The sequence below is a fragment of the Tympanuchus pallidicinctus genome, unplaced genomic scaffold (genome assembly GCF_026119805.1).
Source record: "Tympanuchus pallidicinctus isolate F22 unplaced genomic scaffold, pur_lepc_1.0 scaffold13, whole genome shotgun sequence".
NCBI lineage: Eukaryota > Metazoa > Chordata > Aves > Galliformes > Phasianidae > Tympanuchus > Tympanuchus pallidicinctus.
In genome coordinates, this window is record NW_026294648.1 from 18997126 (window position 1) to 19017357 (window position 20232).

At 39.3% G+C, this 20232-nt stretch overlaps 1 protein-coding gene across 3 annotated transcripts; it reads right to left on the reverse strand.

The window, feature by feature from the left end:
* Positions 1-2608: 2608 nt before the first annotated feature.
* Positions 2609-20041, reverse strand: ZC3H12B (zinc finger CCCH-type containing 12B). Of its 3 annotated transcripts, none has more exons than XM_052672794.1 (7): positions 19944-20041; positions 12455-13229; positions 8058-8197; positions 6763-6997; positions 6566-6672; positions 6024-6090; positions 5243-5361 (listed from the first exon to the last, which is right to left on the reverse strand). In XM_052672794.1, the coding sequence occupies exons 2-7, from the start codon at positions 13057-13059 to the stop codon at positions 5343-5345; spliced, it is 1173 nt and encodes a 390-aa protein (XP_052528754.1). In that variant the 5' UTR covers positions 13060-13229; positions 19944-20041; the 3' UTR covers positions 5243-5342. The 3 variants fall into 3 exon arrangements, with proteins under 3 accessions (XP_052528751.1, XP_052528754.1, XP_052528752.1); XM_052672792.1 differs by having other exon boundaries at positions 5252-5364; XM_052672791.1 differs by having other exon boundaries at positions 2609-6090.
* Between the last annotated feature and the right edge of the window lie 191 nt (positions 20042-20232).

Below are 20232 nucleotides of genomic sequence, written 5' to 3' on the forward strand. Positions count from 1 at the left end.
TTGAAATATAACCTGGATGTGTTGTGACAGTTGTTTGGGACAAAAAGCTCTTCTGAGGCTCTCTCTTAAGAGGGCTGGGGAAAAAAAAAAAAAAAGGCTAGAAACAAATTATCCAGTGGCTCTCAGTTTTATTAAATAAGCAGGTTTTATATAGGTAAATATAAAGTATAACATTTCATGTGTATTAAATAGCTGTGCAAACCTTCTACACAGAGCAGGGAGGCTACAGGTAATAGACTGTATTAGTTTTGGATTCCTCTCAATAATTTTAGTATGTTTACAAACTTCAAAATACCAAAGACCAAAATCATAGAGACTATATAATGGATCTTCAAAGGCTAAGCAAACACTGGCATGAGAGTAATTGAAGTAACAGCAAACCTGTATTTTTTCCTGTATAAGTACTGCAAGGAACACCATTGCAATCCTATGCTCTGTCACACAGCCTCCTAATGGGGGGGGTGCATAAAAGCTGCATTGATGCTGAATGCTGAACTGTAGCGCTAATAATGACAGCTCTCATGATCTGGCTAATAGGAGTCTGGTGCTACCAATGTTTCACGTTAACTTTTGGCAAGTCAAGAAAAAGCAGTATTTCTGTGGGGCAGATGGGTACAGAAATGAAGCTCAGACCTTCTTTTTAGCATGGAATTTTTAGAATGACTGCACTCAAAACGTGTTCCCTTGAATGTTCCTGATAGCAGCTTGGGGGGTGTCACAGGTACGCACGCACACCACCAACCAACCAAGTTTTAAACAGGCTTCTCAGCTCACGTTTATTCTTTGCAGGTTCTGGCTTTACCAGTAAGAATTCCAAAATGCCAAAATTCAGAGTATCTGTTCCTAAACAGATGCTTTGTTTTTTGTTGTATTTAATGAGGATTCTTCTGCTTGGCCTAAGCAACCATATGCCCACTTAATATTTTTTTAAGAGTTTAAATTTAAAAGATTTTTACAAAAAGCTAAACAGACTCATGCTAGTGAATGATACCCATGCAGCAGCATCTAGAGAGTTTGCACACTTACTACAGTGTTTTTTAAATACCACATATTGGCTTAACATCCATTTTTCACTCATTTTGTCATTGAGACTTACATTATATTTGGGTCAACCAAAATAACCCAAAGAGATTTATAAAATTTTACAACAATTAAACAGTAACGTTTAATTCTACAAACGGATAAAGCCCACTACTGTAGCTCAATAAGACAACAACAGGACTAACAGTAGTCAAATGTTCTATATGTACAACTTAATATATTATGAACATGTAATTATTACAAAAACACACAAAATTAGGCTGACTTCCAATAAAGCATTTGAGTTTTGAATCAAGAATTTAACATTATGCACTCTTAAGTGATAAATTATGTGAAAGTAATACAGCTGAAAACTAAAGATCAGTTATTCAGAATGCCCAGAGTAAGCACTGGCTCTGCTGCTGCTTCCTTGCAAGATTTCATCTTAGCACTTTTTTTCTTTCTGCAGTTCCTCAGCTAGAATCTTTTGGATTTTATTAAAATATAGTTTCTAGAACTGCTTACTTACAGTTTTAAAAACATCTACATACCATGCTCTCAGAGCATTTACACAGAGTCTTATATTTACAATATAGACAGTTATGATCATGTGTTAATAAGATCAACTCTTCCATGTAAGAAGAAATCTAAGCTTTTGCGCTGAAGATTAAGTCAGTGTTTTGAATTGGCTTGTAAACATATCTGAGAACAGATGCAGATATTGGAATTGTCACTTAACTGGTGGGTTAGGAAAGACTACATCACGAATAAAAGCTTCATTTCCTCTAAGGTGGACTAAACAAGCACAACGTTTGCAAATTATTTCCACAAGGCTACACTGCCCATTCAGTAGCTCTGCGTAGGATGGATGCAAATAGCTTTTTATAAAATGACAATTAGCTTTCAGAGTGCCTTACAGAAATGGCATGCTGTGTTTGCAGTACCACAGCCTTTCTGTTTGGAATAATTCCTTTTTCTTGTCAGTAAGACAAAGATCGTGAACATGAAAACAAGTCGACGAGTCCTACAAGAATGACTGTCCATAAATCACGCACAGCTTCACACAGTAACTTCTGCTCAGGCTTCTACACATTAAAATATCAAAAACACCCACCAAGCCCTCTTAAGATAGCTTACCTTTATAGTGGGAGAAAAAGGGGACAAACGTGTTTTTACATACAAATATTTAATTCCATGCAAGATGGAAAATGTGAGTGCAAAATAAACTTCATTTTAAGCCTACATAAATTATAAATTAATGCGTTTAGAATAAAGCAAGGTCTATAGTAATTATATTGTTACTATTTTAAACACATGCAGGTGAGTTAACAGCAACATTTTTACATAAGGTTTAGTGCAAGGATGAATCTGCTTAATAGACTAAAGATAACCATGTAATGCTTTGAGGTGTACACACAGTATCTGTGCACATAATAAACCAGTTCTGAGAAGTTGTCTTGCTCATCTATAAACTATAAGTGCCCATTTTAAATAACAGAAAATCATAATTACTCATGGGCTACTTCTGTGTGACACATGGTGTCACAAACACGGTGGTGAACATGTAATACTGAAGTTAATCTAGAGGTTTATGGGTTGTTAGGTTTTTTTGGTTTTTTTTTTTGTTTTTGTTTTTTTTTGTTTTTGTTTTTTTTTTTTTGTTTTTTAAACAGTTTTTATACAATCAAGAAAAAGAGATACAATTTGTATCAACAAACAAAAGGTCATTTCTGGTTATTTGAGGCATTGCTCTCAGCTGCTTAATACCATGCAAGAGAAGAGAATAAGAATTAATTGCAAATTAAAAATCTAAAATGGTGGTTAGTAAGAAATGTTTTTGGATACTGGTCAAGAGTTCAATCTGTTTCCTCCAGTTACTATAGGTATCCAGAGATTTACTATTAACAGTGACAATAACTGTGACAACTAGTTAAAACATAGTTATTTTTAAACACTGAGTGTAAACTCAAATCACCTTCAAGTTAACTCAAATGTGTAATGATGTGGTCATTATATATGTTCCTTGTACCAACAGAAGAATATTTGTCATGTGTGAAATGATGTGGTTATTATCGGTACATTAACTGTCATTGCACCTATAATGGTTTTCTTTGTTGCTTTTGACCTGCAGGAATACGTTTTGCCCATGATAAATAGCCTGAACAATATTGTGAATCAAACCAATCACTTATACAGTAATGCAGATGTGGAAATGATGATGTTTTGTTCCTTAGACAAACAGAGAGTGAGAAAGCAGCATGCAAGCCGTTATCAAAACACCAGAAACAACCCTGACTGCAGCCTCGCATTCCGTGTGTTTCACAGTAAGAAACATTTAGGCAGTGTCACACCTTCTCATGAAGAAACAAAAGGCCATAAACTAGGCCTTCTCAGCTTTCATGAAAAAAACTACAGTAGAAGTCATTAAGTTCTAGCTCGAGACATATCGAGTTAGTAATGGTTCAAAATGTTGAAATATACAATGGAGTCAAAAAAGGGCGTTCAGTCAGTGCAGCTTAAAAAACAAGAAACGCCTCTTTTGGAGACATTTAGCTACAAAGGTTCCCACCCTGAGCAAAATACCAGTTGAGCAAACAATGCCACACAAAATCTTCTCACTTGTTTAAACAGAAATTTTAGAAACGGCCATGAGGCAAATGCACACCTCTGCGTGGATCTGAAGAGCAAAACCAAGCAAGCTTTGCCACAAACCTGAACTGTAGCATCTCTTTTCAAGGAATGGCCACTCCCACTCCTTTCACAGGTTGATCTTCTATGGCCGTATTGCATGTTAAATGCCATCCTTGCCCACAGAAGGGCTGTAGATACAGATGAGTTTCTGCATTAACTTTCAGTTCCTGCTATTGGAATCTGAGTAATCCAATTCATACACAACTAACAATTTTCTTTCATCTTTTCTAATCATCTGGAGCAGCAGATGATTCTGAATTCTGAAGAGGGAAGCTACAGTTAAAACATATTTTAGTTTTATCATGCCTTCATATTCCTTAATGTTTTGGTCCTAATTTAATGAAGCATTTGGCTTCTGTTGGACTGGAGTAACAGTAATAAACTCATGGGGAACAGTTTTGAAATTTAAGAAATACCAACAATATTAACATCCAAAAGCTGAAAGAGATTCAGCGTCTTACAAATTGAATAATTTTTGTCAAGTTATTTTTCTTCAATATTTGAGGTACCAATAGGCGGCGTCAAATGGCAAAGCTGAAACCCTAGAAGTCATCCGGGATTGTATACAGCATGCTTTGAAAGGCCAATTAGGTATTTATAATCAAATTGAAAGTGTACATTAATACATGCAATACAACTGCTAATAATAATTTTGTATTAAAAGCTTTGAGACACTGAATGTGACATTGTAGTTCTTCATGAACTATCCATGCAGCAAGGTATGCACTTCCTGTAAAATACTATTAAAAATCTCTATTTTTAAAATCTTAAAATTTACAATACAGTCAACTCTTAAATAGTGCCTCAATACATATACAACAACTACTGTGTACAGAAGTTTATCCTACCTTATTAGAAAATATTTACAATAGATTTGCCTACTTCCTTCTTTATATAATTTTTCTACCAGTTCCTATGTGCTGTACAGTCTCATTTATACAAAAGAGGTTATAATATTTCAACGCCCTGTTCTTAATTTGGCAACAATCATAGCTGCCAGCTGTTGCGCATCTGTCATGTGGGGATTCTTTTCCATCACAGAAAGGACGATGCTTGGCGGGAAAATATTGCAAAGATTCTTGTATGTTTGATACTGATGCTCTGGGATAACGTGTGGCTCCCGTGGCTCACCACATATCCCAATCCATGGATTCCTCCACAGCTGCTCCATCTTCTCCGGCATGCTTCTGACCATTACAGGTTCATAACATGGCTGCATGAGGTTGTTACTCAGTGGATATGAATGATAAGTATAAGAGTCTGTTGCACACGGTAACGGATCCCAACTAGCATGCTGCTCTCGACACAGAGGTGGTCTCCTCTGCCTTGTAGGATTACTTTCATAAAGCCGTGAGTCAGAAATACTGTCCATTCTTGTCATGACCAAGGCACGGCTTGATTGTGCAGTTGATGGATGAATATTTTGAGGCACAGGGTATTCTCCTGGACAACTGGACCGTGCTCCAACAACTGGATGCTGGGCATGCAGGCCTAAGTGGGAAACAGACTGTTTGCGAAGGGATTGTTTAGGCTCTTCAGTTCCAAAACTCTGAACTCTATTTAAGGCTTCATGGTAACCATGGGGAAAAGGCTGAAGACGATTTTGCGATGTCAGTCTGTGGATCTTCACATTATCTTCTGGACTGGCATCTGCTACACCCAGATACAAGTCATTGTAAGAGGAATAAGAATCATTACTTGTATGGCTTAAGCAATTGTCAGGACAGGGGCTTGAGTTTCTAGAATACATCCCCTGGTCCATATCAGCCCCGTAATAATCTGTGTTATGCATACTACTCATGCTCAAGTTGGAGAAATCACTGAGTAAGGAATAATAGCCATGGTCCCCTAACGATTCATATTTGGGATACTGGTCAGTGTAACTAACTGAGGTGCCATGGCTGTTGGTGACTAATATTGGAGGATATTGCACACTGGACATGTGTTCCAGTGAGGATTTCTGATGCGTGAACTGTGAGGAACCTGGCACTGGACTGCTTGCAGATCGAGTATTTAATGCACCAGCTGCATGGCTTTTTGGTGGAGGGAGCGTTGGTACACTTAATGCAGAAACCAGAGATGGGACAGAGTTGGCCTCGGACTTCCGGGCTACTGTTAACTTTTCCTCAGGCTCCACAGCTACTGATCTAATGCTTGGATCTGACTGACGCTTTGGGGCAATGCGTTTCACTTCAGAACTGATCTCTCCTTTGGAGCTGGAGGGCCCTGTGCCACACTTAGCCAAGGCTCCCTCACTCATTGTTTTCACAGCAGATAATTTGGCACTTATTCGAAGCTCATCCGCTACTGACCTTTGAGGCTGGTTTGCCCGTTCTGGGTGGTAATATTTACATTTGTGCCCATAGGTGCACTTTTTACCTGTAAGAAAAGTGATTTCAAGTTAAATAAATCAAACATTGATACTACTGCCCGCTACCTTTTTCTTCATACCTTTCACTTTTTCTTAGTTGTAATGTTTCTGTATTATCATTGTTAAGAATAATTACATGTGCAGGCATTCACAGACTGCTACTACCTGTAACCAGGTATATCACTGCATCACTTTTGTTCCTACCATTCATGAGTTCAATACTGACAACATACTCAATGCTATATAAAACATTCCTAACACAATTTGTGTAGTTATAAATCTCTTTTATTGAATACAAACCAGAAAAAAATAGCAAAAAGCTGTGATAGCCTTAATTTTTTGCTATATTATTTTTATTAATATGCGCGTGATGGATATAAAAAAGGATATGGTGCTTGGATGGCTACTAATGCCAAAATGTTTATTAATTGCTCGCTTCACCTACCTTTGAACAGAGCACATCTATATGGCTTAAGCACTTACCATAAGGACACGGTTGTTTTTTATGTTCAGGAATAACTGGCCTTTTCCTTAAGAAATTTTCAAGGCTTGGACCATGGCGTCCTAGAGGATCATCAGGAGGCATAAATCTAATGGGAAAGAAATGAAATTTGAATTTCAGCTTTTACTGAGGGCTCAGAATTGGCAAATTCTCTTAATTTTTGAAGGAAAAAACATACTTATCATTCACAAAAGAATACATTAACAGACGCTCCTCTATGAACTTCTTCCATTCTGGTTTTTCATTTTGAAGATCTCGATAGTTGTCATTTGATACAATTATGCCATCTGAGTCAAAAGCAAGCTTTACTATGAATCGATCATCATAGCAAACTACTCTTCTCCCCTGAACTCTTCGAGATGGGGTGAAAACAAGAATTTTTTCTTTCTCCAATTTCCGTAAGATTTCTTGATCTGTAAAATAAGTTTACTTAAGCAACTTCTTTAAACGTTTGTGAAGAAATACAGCCCATGAAATATTACACTTTTCCTCTTTTCTGAGAAATAATTTTATTATTATGTGCACATATAATCCTCATTTAAGAAAACGAAGAAAAACCTAGAAGGAGAATGACATTTCTGATCTTTCAAAGCACTAAGTAAATATCCTGTATTTTAGCTTCATAACCACTGTACTCCCCTGTAAATATCCATTTTCACGAACAGTTAGAAAAGGAACTGAGCTTGTTTAGCTTGGGAAATCTCATTGTGGCCTTCCAATACTTGAAGGGAGTGTATAAAAAGGAGGGGGAACAGCTGTTTATGAAGGTGGATAGTGATAGGACAAGGGGGAAGGGTTCTAAAATGAGACAGGAGAGGTTTAGGTTGGATATGAGGTGGAAGTTTTTCACACAGGGTGGTGAGGCACTGGAACAGGTTGCCCAAGTAGGCTGTGGATGCCCCATCCCTGCAGGCATTCAAGGCCAGGCTGGATGTGGCTCTGGGCAGCCTGGGCTGCTGGTTGGTGACCTGCACACAGCAGGGGGTTGGAACTGATGAGCATTGTGGTCCTTTGCAACCCAGGCCATTCTATGATAACTCAGTTATTACTGCCTTCTTGTTAGCTCGGAGTAAAATGTAAGTACTACAAATGGGGTCAAAATATATTCTGCTTCTTCAGTGTTCAAGATAGCACTAACAAAAGAGTCCCTGTCCAGATTCTACTTATTTTCTACTAGCCCAGGAACTAAGAATTATTTTCTGTCCGTTTAACTACATTTGCTAAACTTGTATCTCCTCTTAAGAGTGCTGACATAATCCAGTTATATTTCAAAAAAAGAATTTTTTTTTTTTGCAGATGCAAATACTTAACTGCTCCTCACCAGTGAAGTTGTTTTGTTCTCAGTTGAGTGCAAGCAACGCTATGGCCACAGCTTAGCATGTAGTTCTCATTAGAAAAATGACACAGTTCTGTCTTAATGTAACACGCTTATTTACTTGAACCAAAAAGTCAAAGAAGATCTTGACCTATTACCTGTAATTGGTGCATCTGGTCTAGACTGTTCTTTTCTCCATGCAGGTACAAACACGGTGATATCTTTATGTCCTTTCTCCAGAAACCAATCAACAGCTAGTTGAATTCCTCGACAGGAAAATCCTTCTTTATTTCCATGGCTGAAGAAAAAAACAAAAAACAAAAACAAAACAAAAAAAAAAACAAATCACCAGAAGACTCAGAAACAGCAAACATAAAAGTTTCGGCTCTGGGTTTCATTGTTGTTGTTTTTCCTTTTAAAGCTGTCATGATGTAGGTAAATAAGGGAAATAGAATTTGTAGAGACCAGACAATTTTTTTTTTTTTTCCCCCCTCTCTCCTTCTTCCTTCCCCCCTTCGTTCCTGCGCTAAGTGCTGTTGTGTTTAAGTGAATCTTCCCTTACTGTAGCCTGGAATTCTGCTGCTCTGCTGTCATTCTTGCACTTCCCATCACACTACAAAAATTTTTTTCTACTTTTTCATTTTATTAGCTGATCTATTGAAAAAACTCACCTTCAAAAAATTGAGCTCATCTAAAATAGTGCTATAAAAAAGTTAGCAATAATAAAAATAAATGAACTAGTGAAGCTGACTGTTATGAGGAACAGGTGCTTTCAAAACATCTAGATTAAAAAATACTTTATTTCTTTTAGAGAGAAATTACTGTAAAAGTTCTTCAAGCTCTTTCTTCCCTTCTCCAACTAATCAAAAACTTCTTTTATGCAACATACTTAAGTCTTTACAATTGTACAGAATTGAGTGTTTGAAGCAGCTGTATAATACCATTTCCATTCATAAAATGGCATTAAAAGTTTTTGTAAAGAAAAAATAGATATTTGATAGACACTAATTAGAATCAATTATAAATCTTATTTAGTCTACCTTACTGGTTGATTTGTTAAATATGAAACACAATTCTTCAAGTTTATTGTAAATCTTCTCAGAAAACAGTTAAGAAGTGCCTGAATAACATATGAGGACTGTGCTGGAAACTGCTGAGCCACAGCCTGAACCACTGACTGGGCACCTGAGGCACAGGCTGAGTCAGCTGTGGGAGCACAGGTGCAGGCAATTCAGGTGTGACCAGGAAGGGCGGAGCCTGGCTGCACCCCTCCTGGACCCACTTAAGGGCTGGCTGAGCCCAGGGAAGGATCTTTTTCTGGATTTCTCTCCTGGTTGGAGCTTTCCACTGCAAGCCAAGATCCTTGGATATGGGTGAGCATTTCTTCTTTGATTGTCTCTTTTCCACCACAGTTATCTTTCCAACTATAACACCGGTAAAGTGCTCTCCTAACCGTGCTACTTTTTCAACTGTCCATTTGTTAACTGTAGAGAGGACATACAGTAAATATTATGTTCTTAGTATTTACTCTACATATGTAGGATGTATAGATTGCATTATGAATGATTTCATATTTAGATTCAAGCTAACGCTTTCTTTCCCTGAAAAAGAGTGCATGTATTGTTTCCATATGGTGATATTGAGGAAGAAAAAATACTTAGGGAAAAAAGTAAGGTTGACTCTCTTACTGAAGAAAAAATAATAATCCCCCTTTGTCACGCTTTAGTTAGCAACATGAACTACCTTTAAAATTGCATCTGAAAAGAGCAGGCTGGTAAGGCAACGTTGTGCTCTTCGATGCGCTTTTCTCAAAGCGTTTTCATTCAGAACTGTCTGCTTCCTCAAGACAACTGCAGCTTTTCGTCAACTATGACACAGCATTGGAGCTGTCCAGTTCAATATTCTCCCTAGGATTTCTATATTAATTTATTCAGATTATTCCATTTGCTACAGAAGGCATTAATTCAATCAGCTCAGTGATGCTGCATTGAGGAGCAGTGTCCTTGCTTTCAAAGAATGGTTGAGTAGGGCTCCTAGGGAGCGTTCCAGAATGCTATGAAAGCCATGTGACACTTCTTACCAGAAATAACCGAGAGAACGAGCTAGCAGTGAGAAATACAGGAGAGAACTTTCCTATAGGTGCCCCAACACGTGGGAGTAGTCCAAGCAATTGGTGTAATTAAGGAGATTCTTGTAGCTACACGAAACGCTAGGAATGCCTCCCACAGATTAAAGCAACTGGCATTTGTTTGTAGCAGTATCCAGCTGTCATAACCATCCAGAGACAAGCTGTTGGTTCTGTGTAGCATCCTCCAAAAATGTTCAAGAAAAAATCTACACTGAAAGTGGAAGTGTTCTTACATAAGCACCATTAATTATGGTTTTTTTTTTTTACCTTAAAGGCTACAATTTGCATGATCAATGCAGCTTTTTTGAAGGCAAAAGCATTATTATTCTTTCACTTTTCTGGTATTCTCAGCCTATACAAGAATGCTGAATTATTAAGAGAGTAGCATCTTACTGAAGAGGTCTCTAGTATTATTCTATGGATTATAAATCAAAATTTTACTTATTGGAGAAAAACATCACAGATTACTGGAGTGCAGTGGAATACGTGTTTTACTTGGGCTCGAAACACTGGAGAAAGTAACACTGAAACAGATGAAGCCAGTCAGGTATCTAATACCAGAAGTATAACTAAGGCCTACAGAAAACCAGCATATTCCAAATCCTTGCAACTTAAATTATTAATGCAAAAGCATTGCTAAAGTGATTTTCTGCACCCTTTTTGGATTTCACAGAATATAATATTCTTTTATATTTTCAAATGCATACATAATTTATTTCATAAACAGAGTATTCACAGGTATGCAGTAATAAGAGTATACAATTTTTGCCAGCTGCTGTCACACAGTGCTCAGGAGTTACTCAGGCAGTACAGAGACTGAAAATATAACAAACAGTTTTAAAAAAAAAAAAAAGTAAAATCAATATTGGTGATGTTGCTTTACAAAAATATCTTTTTGGTTTGTGGTGTAGCTTAATGCTAACAGGCAGACAAGTACTGCAGTTGTTCTCTCACTCACCCTAGTAAGAGGTGGGAGAAAATGAGGTGGAGGAAAAAAATAAATCCTAGTGGGTCTGAGACAGGAGTTCAATGAATTAAAAGCAAAGGCTGCACAGAAGCAAATGCTTCTCATCAGCATCCAATGTTCTTCCACTTATTGGGAAGCAGGACGTAAATACATATAGTGGTTGCTTGGGAAGACAAATGTGTACGTAATGAGAATCAGAATCATAGAATGGTCTATGTTGGAAGGGACCTTTATAGATCATCTAGTCTAACTGTGTTGCCATGAGCAGGGATGTCTCTCATTATATCAGGTTGCATAAAGGCCCATTCAACATTGAATGCTTTCAGGAATGGGCCATCTGGGCAGCCTGTGCCAGTTTTTCACCAACCTCACAGTGCAGAATTTCTTAATGCCTAATCTAAATCTACTCTAGTTCAGTATAAAACCATTAACCCTTGTCCTATCACTACATATACTTGTTTAAAAAAGAAAAGTCTGTCTTATAAACACACTTTATGCACTGAAAGAACTTCTTGGAGCCTTCTCCAAATTAAGCAACTCCAGCTCTCTCGGTCTTTCTTTGTAGAACAGGTGTTCTAGGCCTGCCACTTTGTGGCCCTCCTCTAAAGAGCTACTTTAAAGTCCACATCTTTCTTGTGCTGGGGAACTCAGAGCTGAATGCAGTACTCTAGGTGGGCTTTCACAAGGGAGAATCACCTCCCTTGACCTGCTGGACATGCTGCTTTTTATGCAGCCCAGGATACAGTTGGCTTTCTCCTTCTTCCCCAGAGCTTTTACTGCTGAGCATGATGTCATAGTCTGGAATATCTGCTTGGTCTATTTATGTCAGCTGCAACGGTGATGTCCCTTCCCCACCTTTTGTCCACCCTCCGACTACCGGCCAAGGGAGGTGGGGTTGGAGAGATGGCCTTGATGCTGTGCCAGCACTGCTCTGCAACAGTTAAAACACTGGTGTAATATCAATGCTGCTCTAGTTACAAGTGCAAATCACAACATGGCATGGGCTGCTGTGGGGAAAATTAACTCCACCCCTTATAAGACCCAGTACAGATCCATGTTGACCACAGCTTGAGTTGTGTAGACTCAAGTAGCCTTGTGCTTAGGCGCGTCTCAATTCACAAGTACCACAGCTGTGTGAGTCGGCAGGCTAAGCTCATGCATAGCCCTGTACTGACATTGCTAAATTGCTTTGACTTCTGAATAGGCTTGATCAGCAGTAGTTCAACTTTTCTCAAGTCCAGCGCATACCATCAGCATATATTAATGTCATTTCAAACTATTTTTAACTCCCCTGTTCGATTGCCTCTGGACATTAATATTTTTTCAGTATTGCTTAAGGACTTGAATAAAACAAAACACAGCATAGTACAGTTAAATTCCCCAGCACCGATATAGATTTTTTCACATCAATATTTTTTGTCATTTTTCTTCTTTTCATATGTTGCAAGAGGGAGACCCACCTCATAGCCACATTGCTTCCATCAATGACAATTGGCCTCAAGTTATCACTGTTATCCACAACTTCATCTTCAAGTGACAATTCAGGGCTTGCTATTTCCTTTGGGCAAGGACCTCTTGGCACCAGAGTATTAGTGGTACTGCTGTTCTGTCCCTCTGATTCACTTTTGTTACCAAGTCTCACAAGTTCTGCCAGAACATCATTGATGAGCGCATCTGCTCCCAGTTTATTCAGTACAGCCTGGATCTGATCTCCTGCATACCCAAGCTTTAAAGCAAAATCCATTTTAGCTTGGTATTCCTTGTCCAAATTTGTTTTGCATTCCTCTAGTTTCAAGTCTTGTGTGATACTGCTCTGTGAAAAACTTGGGCGATCCAAGCATGGGGAGCGACAGAGTGGCCGATGTGGTTTAGTGGAAGCCTCTTTTTCTCTCCATGGAATATTGCTACAGCTGCTTCGGAAGTACGGTTGCTCAGGTTCGCTTTCTGAGCTCGTCCATTCCTCAGATTCAGCGCTGCATTCCCCAGCATCTTGTTCCACATTTCTCTCTTCTCTGGAGTGCCTCTTCTCCATTTTCAGTTTCCCTACCATAGACCAGGCCGTCATCACGTTCAGCTTCCAGTCAGAGAGCTCAGAACTTTTTCTTCATTTCCAAAGTCACCTGAATTTCATACTCAATTGCATCGTGTTTGCTAGTTACACAAAGTTGACACAAGACTGGAGCAAATTTGCCTTGCTTGTTATGTTCTGGCATAAACAACACCAACATGAAGATCCTTTAAAGCAAACAAACAAAAAAAAGTTTTGTAAAATTCTGCAAAATACTTGACTACAGTAATTTTGTTTACAAGTAAATAGAGTTCTCTCGTCATTTCAATTTCCATGCTTTATCATTATCAATCTTAACATGCAACTTTGTTGAATCTTTAGTCACAAATTAAATTATTTTTCCCTTCCACAATATCTCCACACATGAAAAATTTACTTCCCATATTATACACTTGCAGCTGTAATTAATTGAATATCTTACTAATATTTTAGATGGGATTTAAGAAATAAAAGAGTGACCCAAAACTTTCATTAGAAAGCTGTTTTTCGTAGCCTTCTACAGTATGAACAGCCTGTCTGCTTCAGCAACACGGTGTGGAGTTCCTGTATGTACAAACTCTAATACAAACCATTTTAGTCTGTTTCAGAGACGTTTTACTGCCAGAGTTGATAAGTGACACCTCCTTAAGTTTAGTGCAAACTGGCAGCTAGACATGCAAAAAAAAAAAAAGTCAATACAAACATGCAGAAGGGTTCTATGCAATGATTATTTTGAGCTTTTCATTTCCTATATCTACTGCACTGAAAATTCTAAAATCAAGGATGGATTCTACTGCATTTTGTCAGAAAGTCAGGATGCACACAGTTTATGTCTTATTTCAGAAGTGTTCAAGGAATCCTATTGAGAGGTCTGTCAAAGTAAGCATCAAGGTGACCTATGAAAGGATGAACTAAAATATTGGAGCCTTGGAAAAACAGATTTTAAAAGCAACAGCAGTGCATGTTTTAGAGAAAACTGTCAATTTGGATGTTTAGATAAATATAGATAACTAAATAAAATTCATTGAGAAATATGGAGGATAGAAGGAATTTGTAAGTCAGCATTTAAGGCAGAATAGGAGTTCAACTATTTGACAGAAGAGTTGACAAGCTAACCAAAGTAATTAACAAGCAGCCTACTTTCAGAAAGTTTCAAGTCCTGCTTTCCTTTATAAAACAGCAGACTGCGAACGTAGCATTCAATGAGAATAATGAAAAACAATGCAATTGTCATGATGAATCTATTTATTTCAAATCCACTCTCTCTTTTTAACAAATTTTGCTTTTGTTAAAGTCACCTCCTTTAGATGAAGTTCCAGACAAAAACAAGAGAGTGAAAGAGATAAAAAGGCAAACATATCTAATTCTCAAAGAGAACCAACTGTTTTAAAGTTACATCTGTATGAGGAACACGATCCTGGATTTAAACAGCAATCACAACAGAAGCCCCAGTACTGGCACCAGTTCTCAAATATACTTTTGCTTGTTACCTTTGTGTTCTGAAGAATGCTGTGATTGATGTAAGCTCTGGATGTATGAAAAGCTCTCTTGCAAGACTGCTATGAGAATTTTTGTGGCACAAAATAGGCATGACTTTGGCACCAGAATGAAGATGGCCAAACACGTCCTTTCCTAATAGGCTCCCTCACACATCTCACTTGTGTAATCACTTAGTGTAACAAGTAATAAATTCGCATCTCTTTCAAGCGCCTTTCTCATTTCCTCTCAAGTCTCTTCTATGACTTCAGGCTACAGGCAAGAATCAAAAGTTGACAAAGTTTTTCTCAAAAAATCAACTAAGTATTTGGACTGATTACATACGGAGCTTTATCAAATAGGCTGTATTCAAGTGTGTATGGGAACTGTTGAGTCATGGCCTGAACCACTGACTGATCACCTCAGGCAAGGGCTGAGTCAGCTGCAGGAGCACAGGTGCAGGCAATTCAGCAGAGTGACAGCAAGGGTTGGAGCCTGGCTGCAGCTCTCCTGGATCCACTGAAGGGCTGACTGCCATTAGGGAAGAATCTCTTTCTGGAGATTCCTTCCTTTGGAGTTTCTACTCCAGCCTGGGACACGGGTGAGCATTTCATTTATTTTTTGATTGTCTCTTTCCACCAAAATTATCTAACTGTAAACTTGCAAAATACCATCCTAACCACACCACTCTTCTAACTGTACGTTTGTTAACTGTACAAAGCATTTTTAAAATCTTATTTCTAGCTTCCCAAGAAACCACAATGGCTCTTACTGAGCTACTGCCAAGCTAGAAAACAATAGGAGAAATACTCAGTTAAAGTGCACTGAGGGGATTACTTTGCTGTGCGGCATTGCTAAATCCAGGATCTTCAAATAATTATTGGACTTTCTTGAGGGGGAAGGGAAAGGTGCATCCAGTATAGCTGGAGGGCACCTCTAATGCTGTGGTTGTTGTCCTTTAACTAAAAATTTCACCCAGTAATAAAACAATATTTCAGAAATCTGAAAGGTTATCCAGTTTCTAAAGTTCTCAATATACTGACTGCACCCTTATGTGCATGTTATGCTATCCACCAAGTGGGAGCATAAACTCAGCATGTAGGACTTATGCTTTCAGATATACTACCAGTCACTTCAGAAGCTGCTAAACAAAGAGTTAGAAGCAGAAAAAGTCATCCCACTGAGTTACCATCAAGCATTATCTTTACAGAAATAAATAAGAAGGCTTTAATGGCATCTTGTAACTGGAAGTTTTCTGGTCTGTTGCCATTGTAAAAACAATGTCAAGTCACTAATTCATCTGCTTTAAGTAGCACGTTGGATTAGATGACCTCCTGAAGTCCATTCCAATCTAAGTTATTCTTTGATCTCAGATTCTTTCATTGCTGTGGTGATGGCAGTGTTCATCTCCAAAAAAAATAAATTTTTGCTTTCAAAAATGAAATAGTAAATTCCTATGCTATAGCATATATTTCACTCTTAAAAGACAGATGACCTAAACATAGGCTAGGACAAAGCATCCATTAGAAAAGACTTCGCAAAGAACCTTAAAAAAGGAGGAAGGAGGGGAGAATTAGGTTTAGGGTTTCATGTGGTTCATGTTTAAAAACTCTAAGAAATTGATTTTTATATGACTTGGCTGTGCAGGCTTGTTAAAGGAATAAATGCATTAAATTTCTTATGGATGCTCTTACTAAAAAAATAACTCAAGTTTAAGCTTTATGCCGTAACGTAAGGTTGATATTCTGACCCTGTTATTAAGCACTCCATGTCTGCATCTTTCCTGTACTGAGGACTCCACATCTGAATGCAGTGCTCCAGGCGAGGCCTCACCAGAGCAGAGTAGAGGGATCAAGATAATTCGTCTTGATCTGCCAACCATATCTCTTTTTATGCAGCTCAGGATACGGTTGGCTTTCTGGGCTGTGAGGGTACATTGCTGATTCATGTCCAGCTTACCATCCACCACGACCCCCAAGTCCTTTTTGGCAAGGCTGTGCTAAATTTTTTTGACCCCCAGCTTGTTTTGTTAGTGGGGGTTGCCGTGACCAAGGTGCAAGACTTTGTACCTGGCTTTGTTGAACCTCATGAGATTCTCCTGTGCTCACTGCTCGGCCTGTCTAGGTCTCTCTGAACAGCATCCCATCCCTCAGGCACATCAACACATCAGGCATGGCGTCATCCAGAAACTTCGAGTGTGCAACTCAATACCACTGTCAATGTCATTGATAAAGACATAAAAGAGTGTCAGCCCCAGCATAACCCCCTAAGGGATGCCACTCATCACTGATCTCTATCTGGACATTAAGCCATTGACCTCTATATCCTCATGAAATTCTAAAGGAGTCACACAGCAAACAATGTAAAGACTAGTTTTTCTTTTGACATGATGATTCAACCTAGTATGCCAGCAAACAAAGTCAAAACTAAGTCATTTAAGAAAGTTCAATACAGGTGTAGTGTAGCAGGAATGCTCAGTCATGATGTTCAGTCATGGAGCAGCTGGTGGGAAGGCAGGGCCAGCACAGGGGAGCTTAGGTGCAAGCAATGTACAGAGTGATAGAAAGGATGGAGCCAGGATCCACCCCTGCACAGACCTCATGTAAGGGTTGGCAGTGGAGCTGAGGGACTCCAGAGATCTCTGTGTATTTGATACCTTCCAAAGGGAAGCAGTTTTTTTTCCCCTTCAATTCTGCGTTCACAGCTGCTGCGTTTGGGCTTGTCCTCATTTGCTGCAGCCCAAGAAAGACTTTGCCAGCCCACTATTATTGCTGTACCTTCCATCGCATTATAATGTTACAAGCAGCTACCCTTAAAACAAAAATACACTTAGCTGAAGACTTTAAATATAGAAAGAATATATGTATTTGAGTGGAGATTGATAGTAAATGAAGTTTTTGTTAAGACCAATCTCATGAACCAACTGCTCACCTCAGAACAATAAAGCTAAATCTATTGCTTAGCTCCACACTCGTCTGTTTCTTCCCTAAATCTGAAATATATCAAACCATACTAAGTGTCATGGTGTTAGAAATCCCAGATTTGTAAGGGTGTTTTTTCTTATTTCCAGATGAATCTCCTGCATTATCATAACATCATATACATGTTATCAAAAACAAACAAACAAAACATAGTAGCAGGTGTGAAGTATTATTATTCAAATATACTTCTCATTTGTAACGCCTGGAAAAATAGTATTTTCAACTAAAATTACCAAAAAAAAAAAAGCATACATACAACATATAGACACATGCATTCTTGTCCTGTCATGTATATATGGTTCTTCAAAGTCCTTTATGTCTAGCAGCTTTCATAATCAAAAGTGGTGAGTAGTCTCAGCGTTGTTTGTGAGTTCAAGGTATCAGTCTATTTTTTTTATAATATGAGAATGGATGAATCAATATATTAAACCAGTTTATAATCTTGCAACACCCAGAAACTTTTCCTGAGTTTATAAATTATTTTTCTTCACTTTTCCAAGCCTAGCTTCTATAACTGGACTTCCATCCTGCTGCCTTCCTTATTCCAAAGAGCTCCAGTACTTTTGCTCTTGAAGTAAACAGTAATAGAGTTTAAGTGATGGAAGCGATTTGTTTTGTGACCTACTACTCACAGATCTATAGTACAACTATAAATGTTTAACAAAATGACAGCTCAGTTGGCTAGGAAAGTCAGAAGTAATAGATGTCTACAGTGGAATAATTTGCATTGGAAAAAGGCATTCTGAAAGACTGAAGAACAGAAAGCCAAAAGTTATTCACTGCAGTTGACAGTAAGGTTTGACTCTTACTAGTTCATCTGCACATAAAGTGTCCCTGGTATTCATTCATCCATCTTTTGTTTCTGATCTTTTTCATTGGTGACTTCAGTTGATGTTAGTTTGTTTTTTTTTTTAATTTAAAATACATTTTAAAGAGGCTTTTAAAATGAAATTGACTTAGGAAGTTTTACAAAGGGCTTCAATTAAAACTCAGTAAGCACCATTATAGAAGACTGTCTCAACACAGGTCCAGAAAACATCAGCAGTTACAGGATGAACATACAGAAAACATGACAGTGGAAAAAGAAAGAACACATTCCAACAGCAGTTCAATTGTTCTGTTCGAGAATTACCTCCACATCCCTACTAAAGTAGTTTTCCAGCTAGACTCAAAGATTGTTTTGAACACTTGTAAAATTTACCTTTCAATTCTACGTACCATAGTGCCGTTTACAGTATGTGGCAATTAAAAGATGCATTTCTATAATTAAAAGTACTTCCTGTACAAAAGCAACAACTTCAGACATCCACTTTAGTGAATACACAAAGCATATGAAATCAGATGGATCTGGCATGCTAATGCTGCACATTCCCAGGCACACAGAACTACCAATATGCTGAATATACATTCATGAACAAGCAGAATTTTCGTTTTCTTTCTATTCTTCCTTTCCATTCATGACAGTACATATCACTAAAACACACTAGAAGACTGAAAAAACAAAAAAGATAAAGCATGTATTAAACAAACAATTTAATTTAGATCTACACTTATCAACTTAAGAAGACACAATATAGCTTTTGCATTCCTTTTTATTGTTTAGCGACTTGGGAAAGAATTACACAAGTCTTGTGAAATACAGTCTCCAAAGGTTTAAGTGATAATTAGAAAAGAGCTGTGCAAAATAACTTTTTCAAATGAATGAATTAGAAATACGACTGTAAACATCCTCTATACTGTAGTAAATGATCAGTTTCCAATTCACATTTACAGTATAAAGCAAAACGGAAGGATGTGAGTCGTGATCATCAGGTACCCTCTGCAAAAGTAATTTCCTTATTTAAGCATATGCTTCTATTAACACAAATTTCTTGCTACCCTTCATATGTTCAGAGACAGAACACCACCTTAAACAGCATGCTACCGCAGCCTTCACAATCCCTGCTTTGCCCTTATTAAATGAAACCAGGCAAATTCCCTGATTCTGCACCCAGCTGGCGAACGGTGGCAGAAAAGGCCTAGACGAGAGACCCCCGGATCCAAACCCCCGCTGGGATAACCACATCAGCTCCCCACACGGCCCCGCGCCGGTCTGCTTCGCAGAGCACCCGCGGAGCTGTTCGGACCACGCAGAATCGGCGGCGCCGTCGGGAAGAGGCGGCAGTAGGCCAAGCGGCCGCCCAGAGCCAACAACGCAGCGGCGCACGCCGGGGCAGCGGCTCACCCTGCTCGGGCCGGGCGTGTGAGCTGCGGAAGGCCGCGGCTCGAAAGAGGCCCAGCCCGGAGACCGCCGGCGGGCAGCAGGGGGCGCCCTGCCGTCCTCTCGCGACACGCAGAGCCCCCGTGCCGCGCCGGGAAAGGGCGTCCGCCACCGCCAGGGCGCCGCCGCTCCTCCGGCCGCCCCACGGCTTCCCTCGCCACCCCTTTCCTCAGCCGGGGCCTCACCCGCTGTTGTCGCTGCAGACGCCGCCCGTGGCTCCTCGCTGAATCTGGCGGCGGAAAGGCGAGGGATGGCGGGGCTCGGCGCGGCCGCGGCACGGGCCCCACGCCGACCGCTCCCGCCGCATGGAGGGGGAAGGACAGACTGGAGCGAGGGGAGAGGGAAGAGGGTTGGAGGGAGGGGGCGGCAAAGCCCGGGCGGGACGGGATGGAGAAAGACGGGGGAAGGTGCGGGAGTAGGGTTCAGCGCCGGCGGGAGCGCGGAGGCCGTTGCCTCCGCCTCATCTCTGCCGGG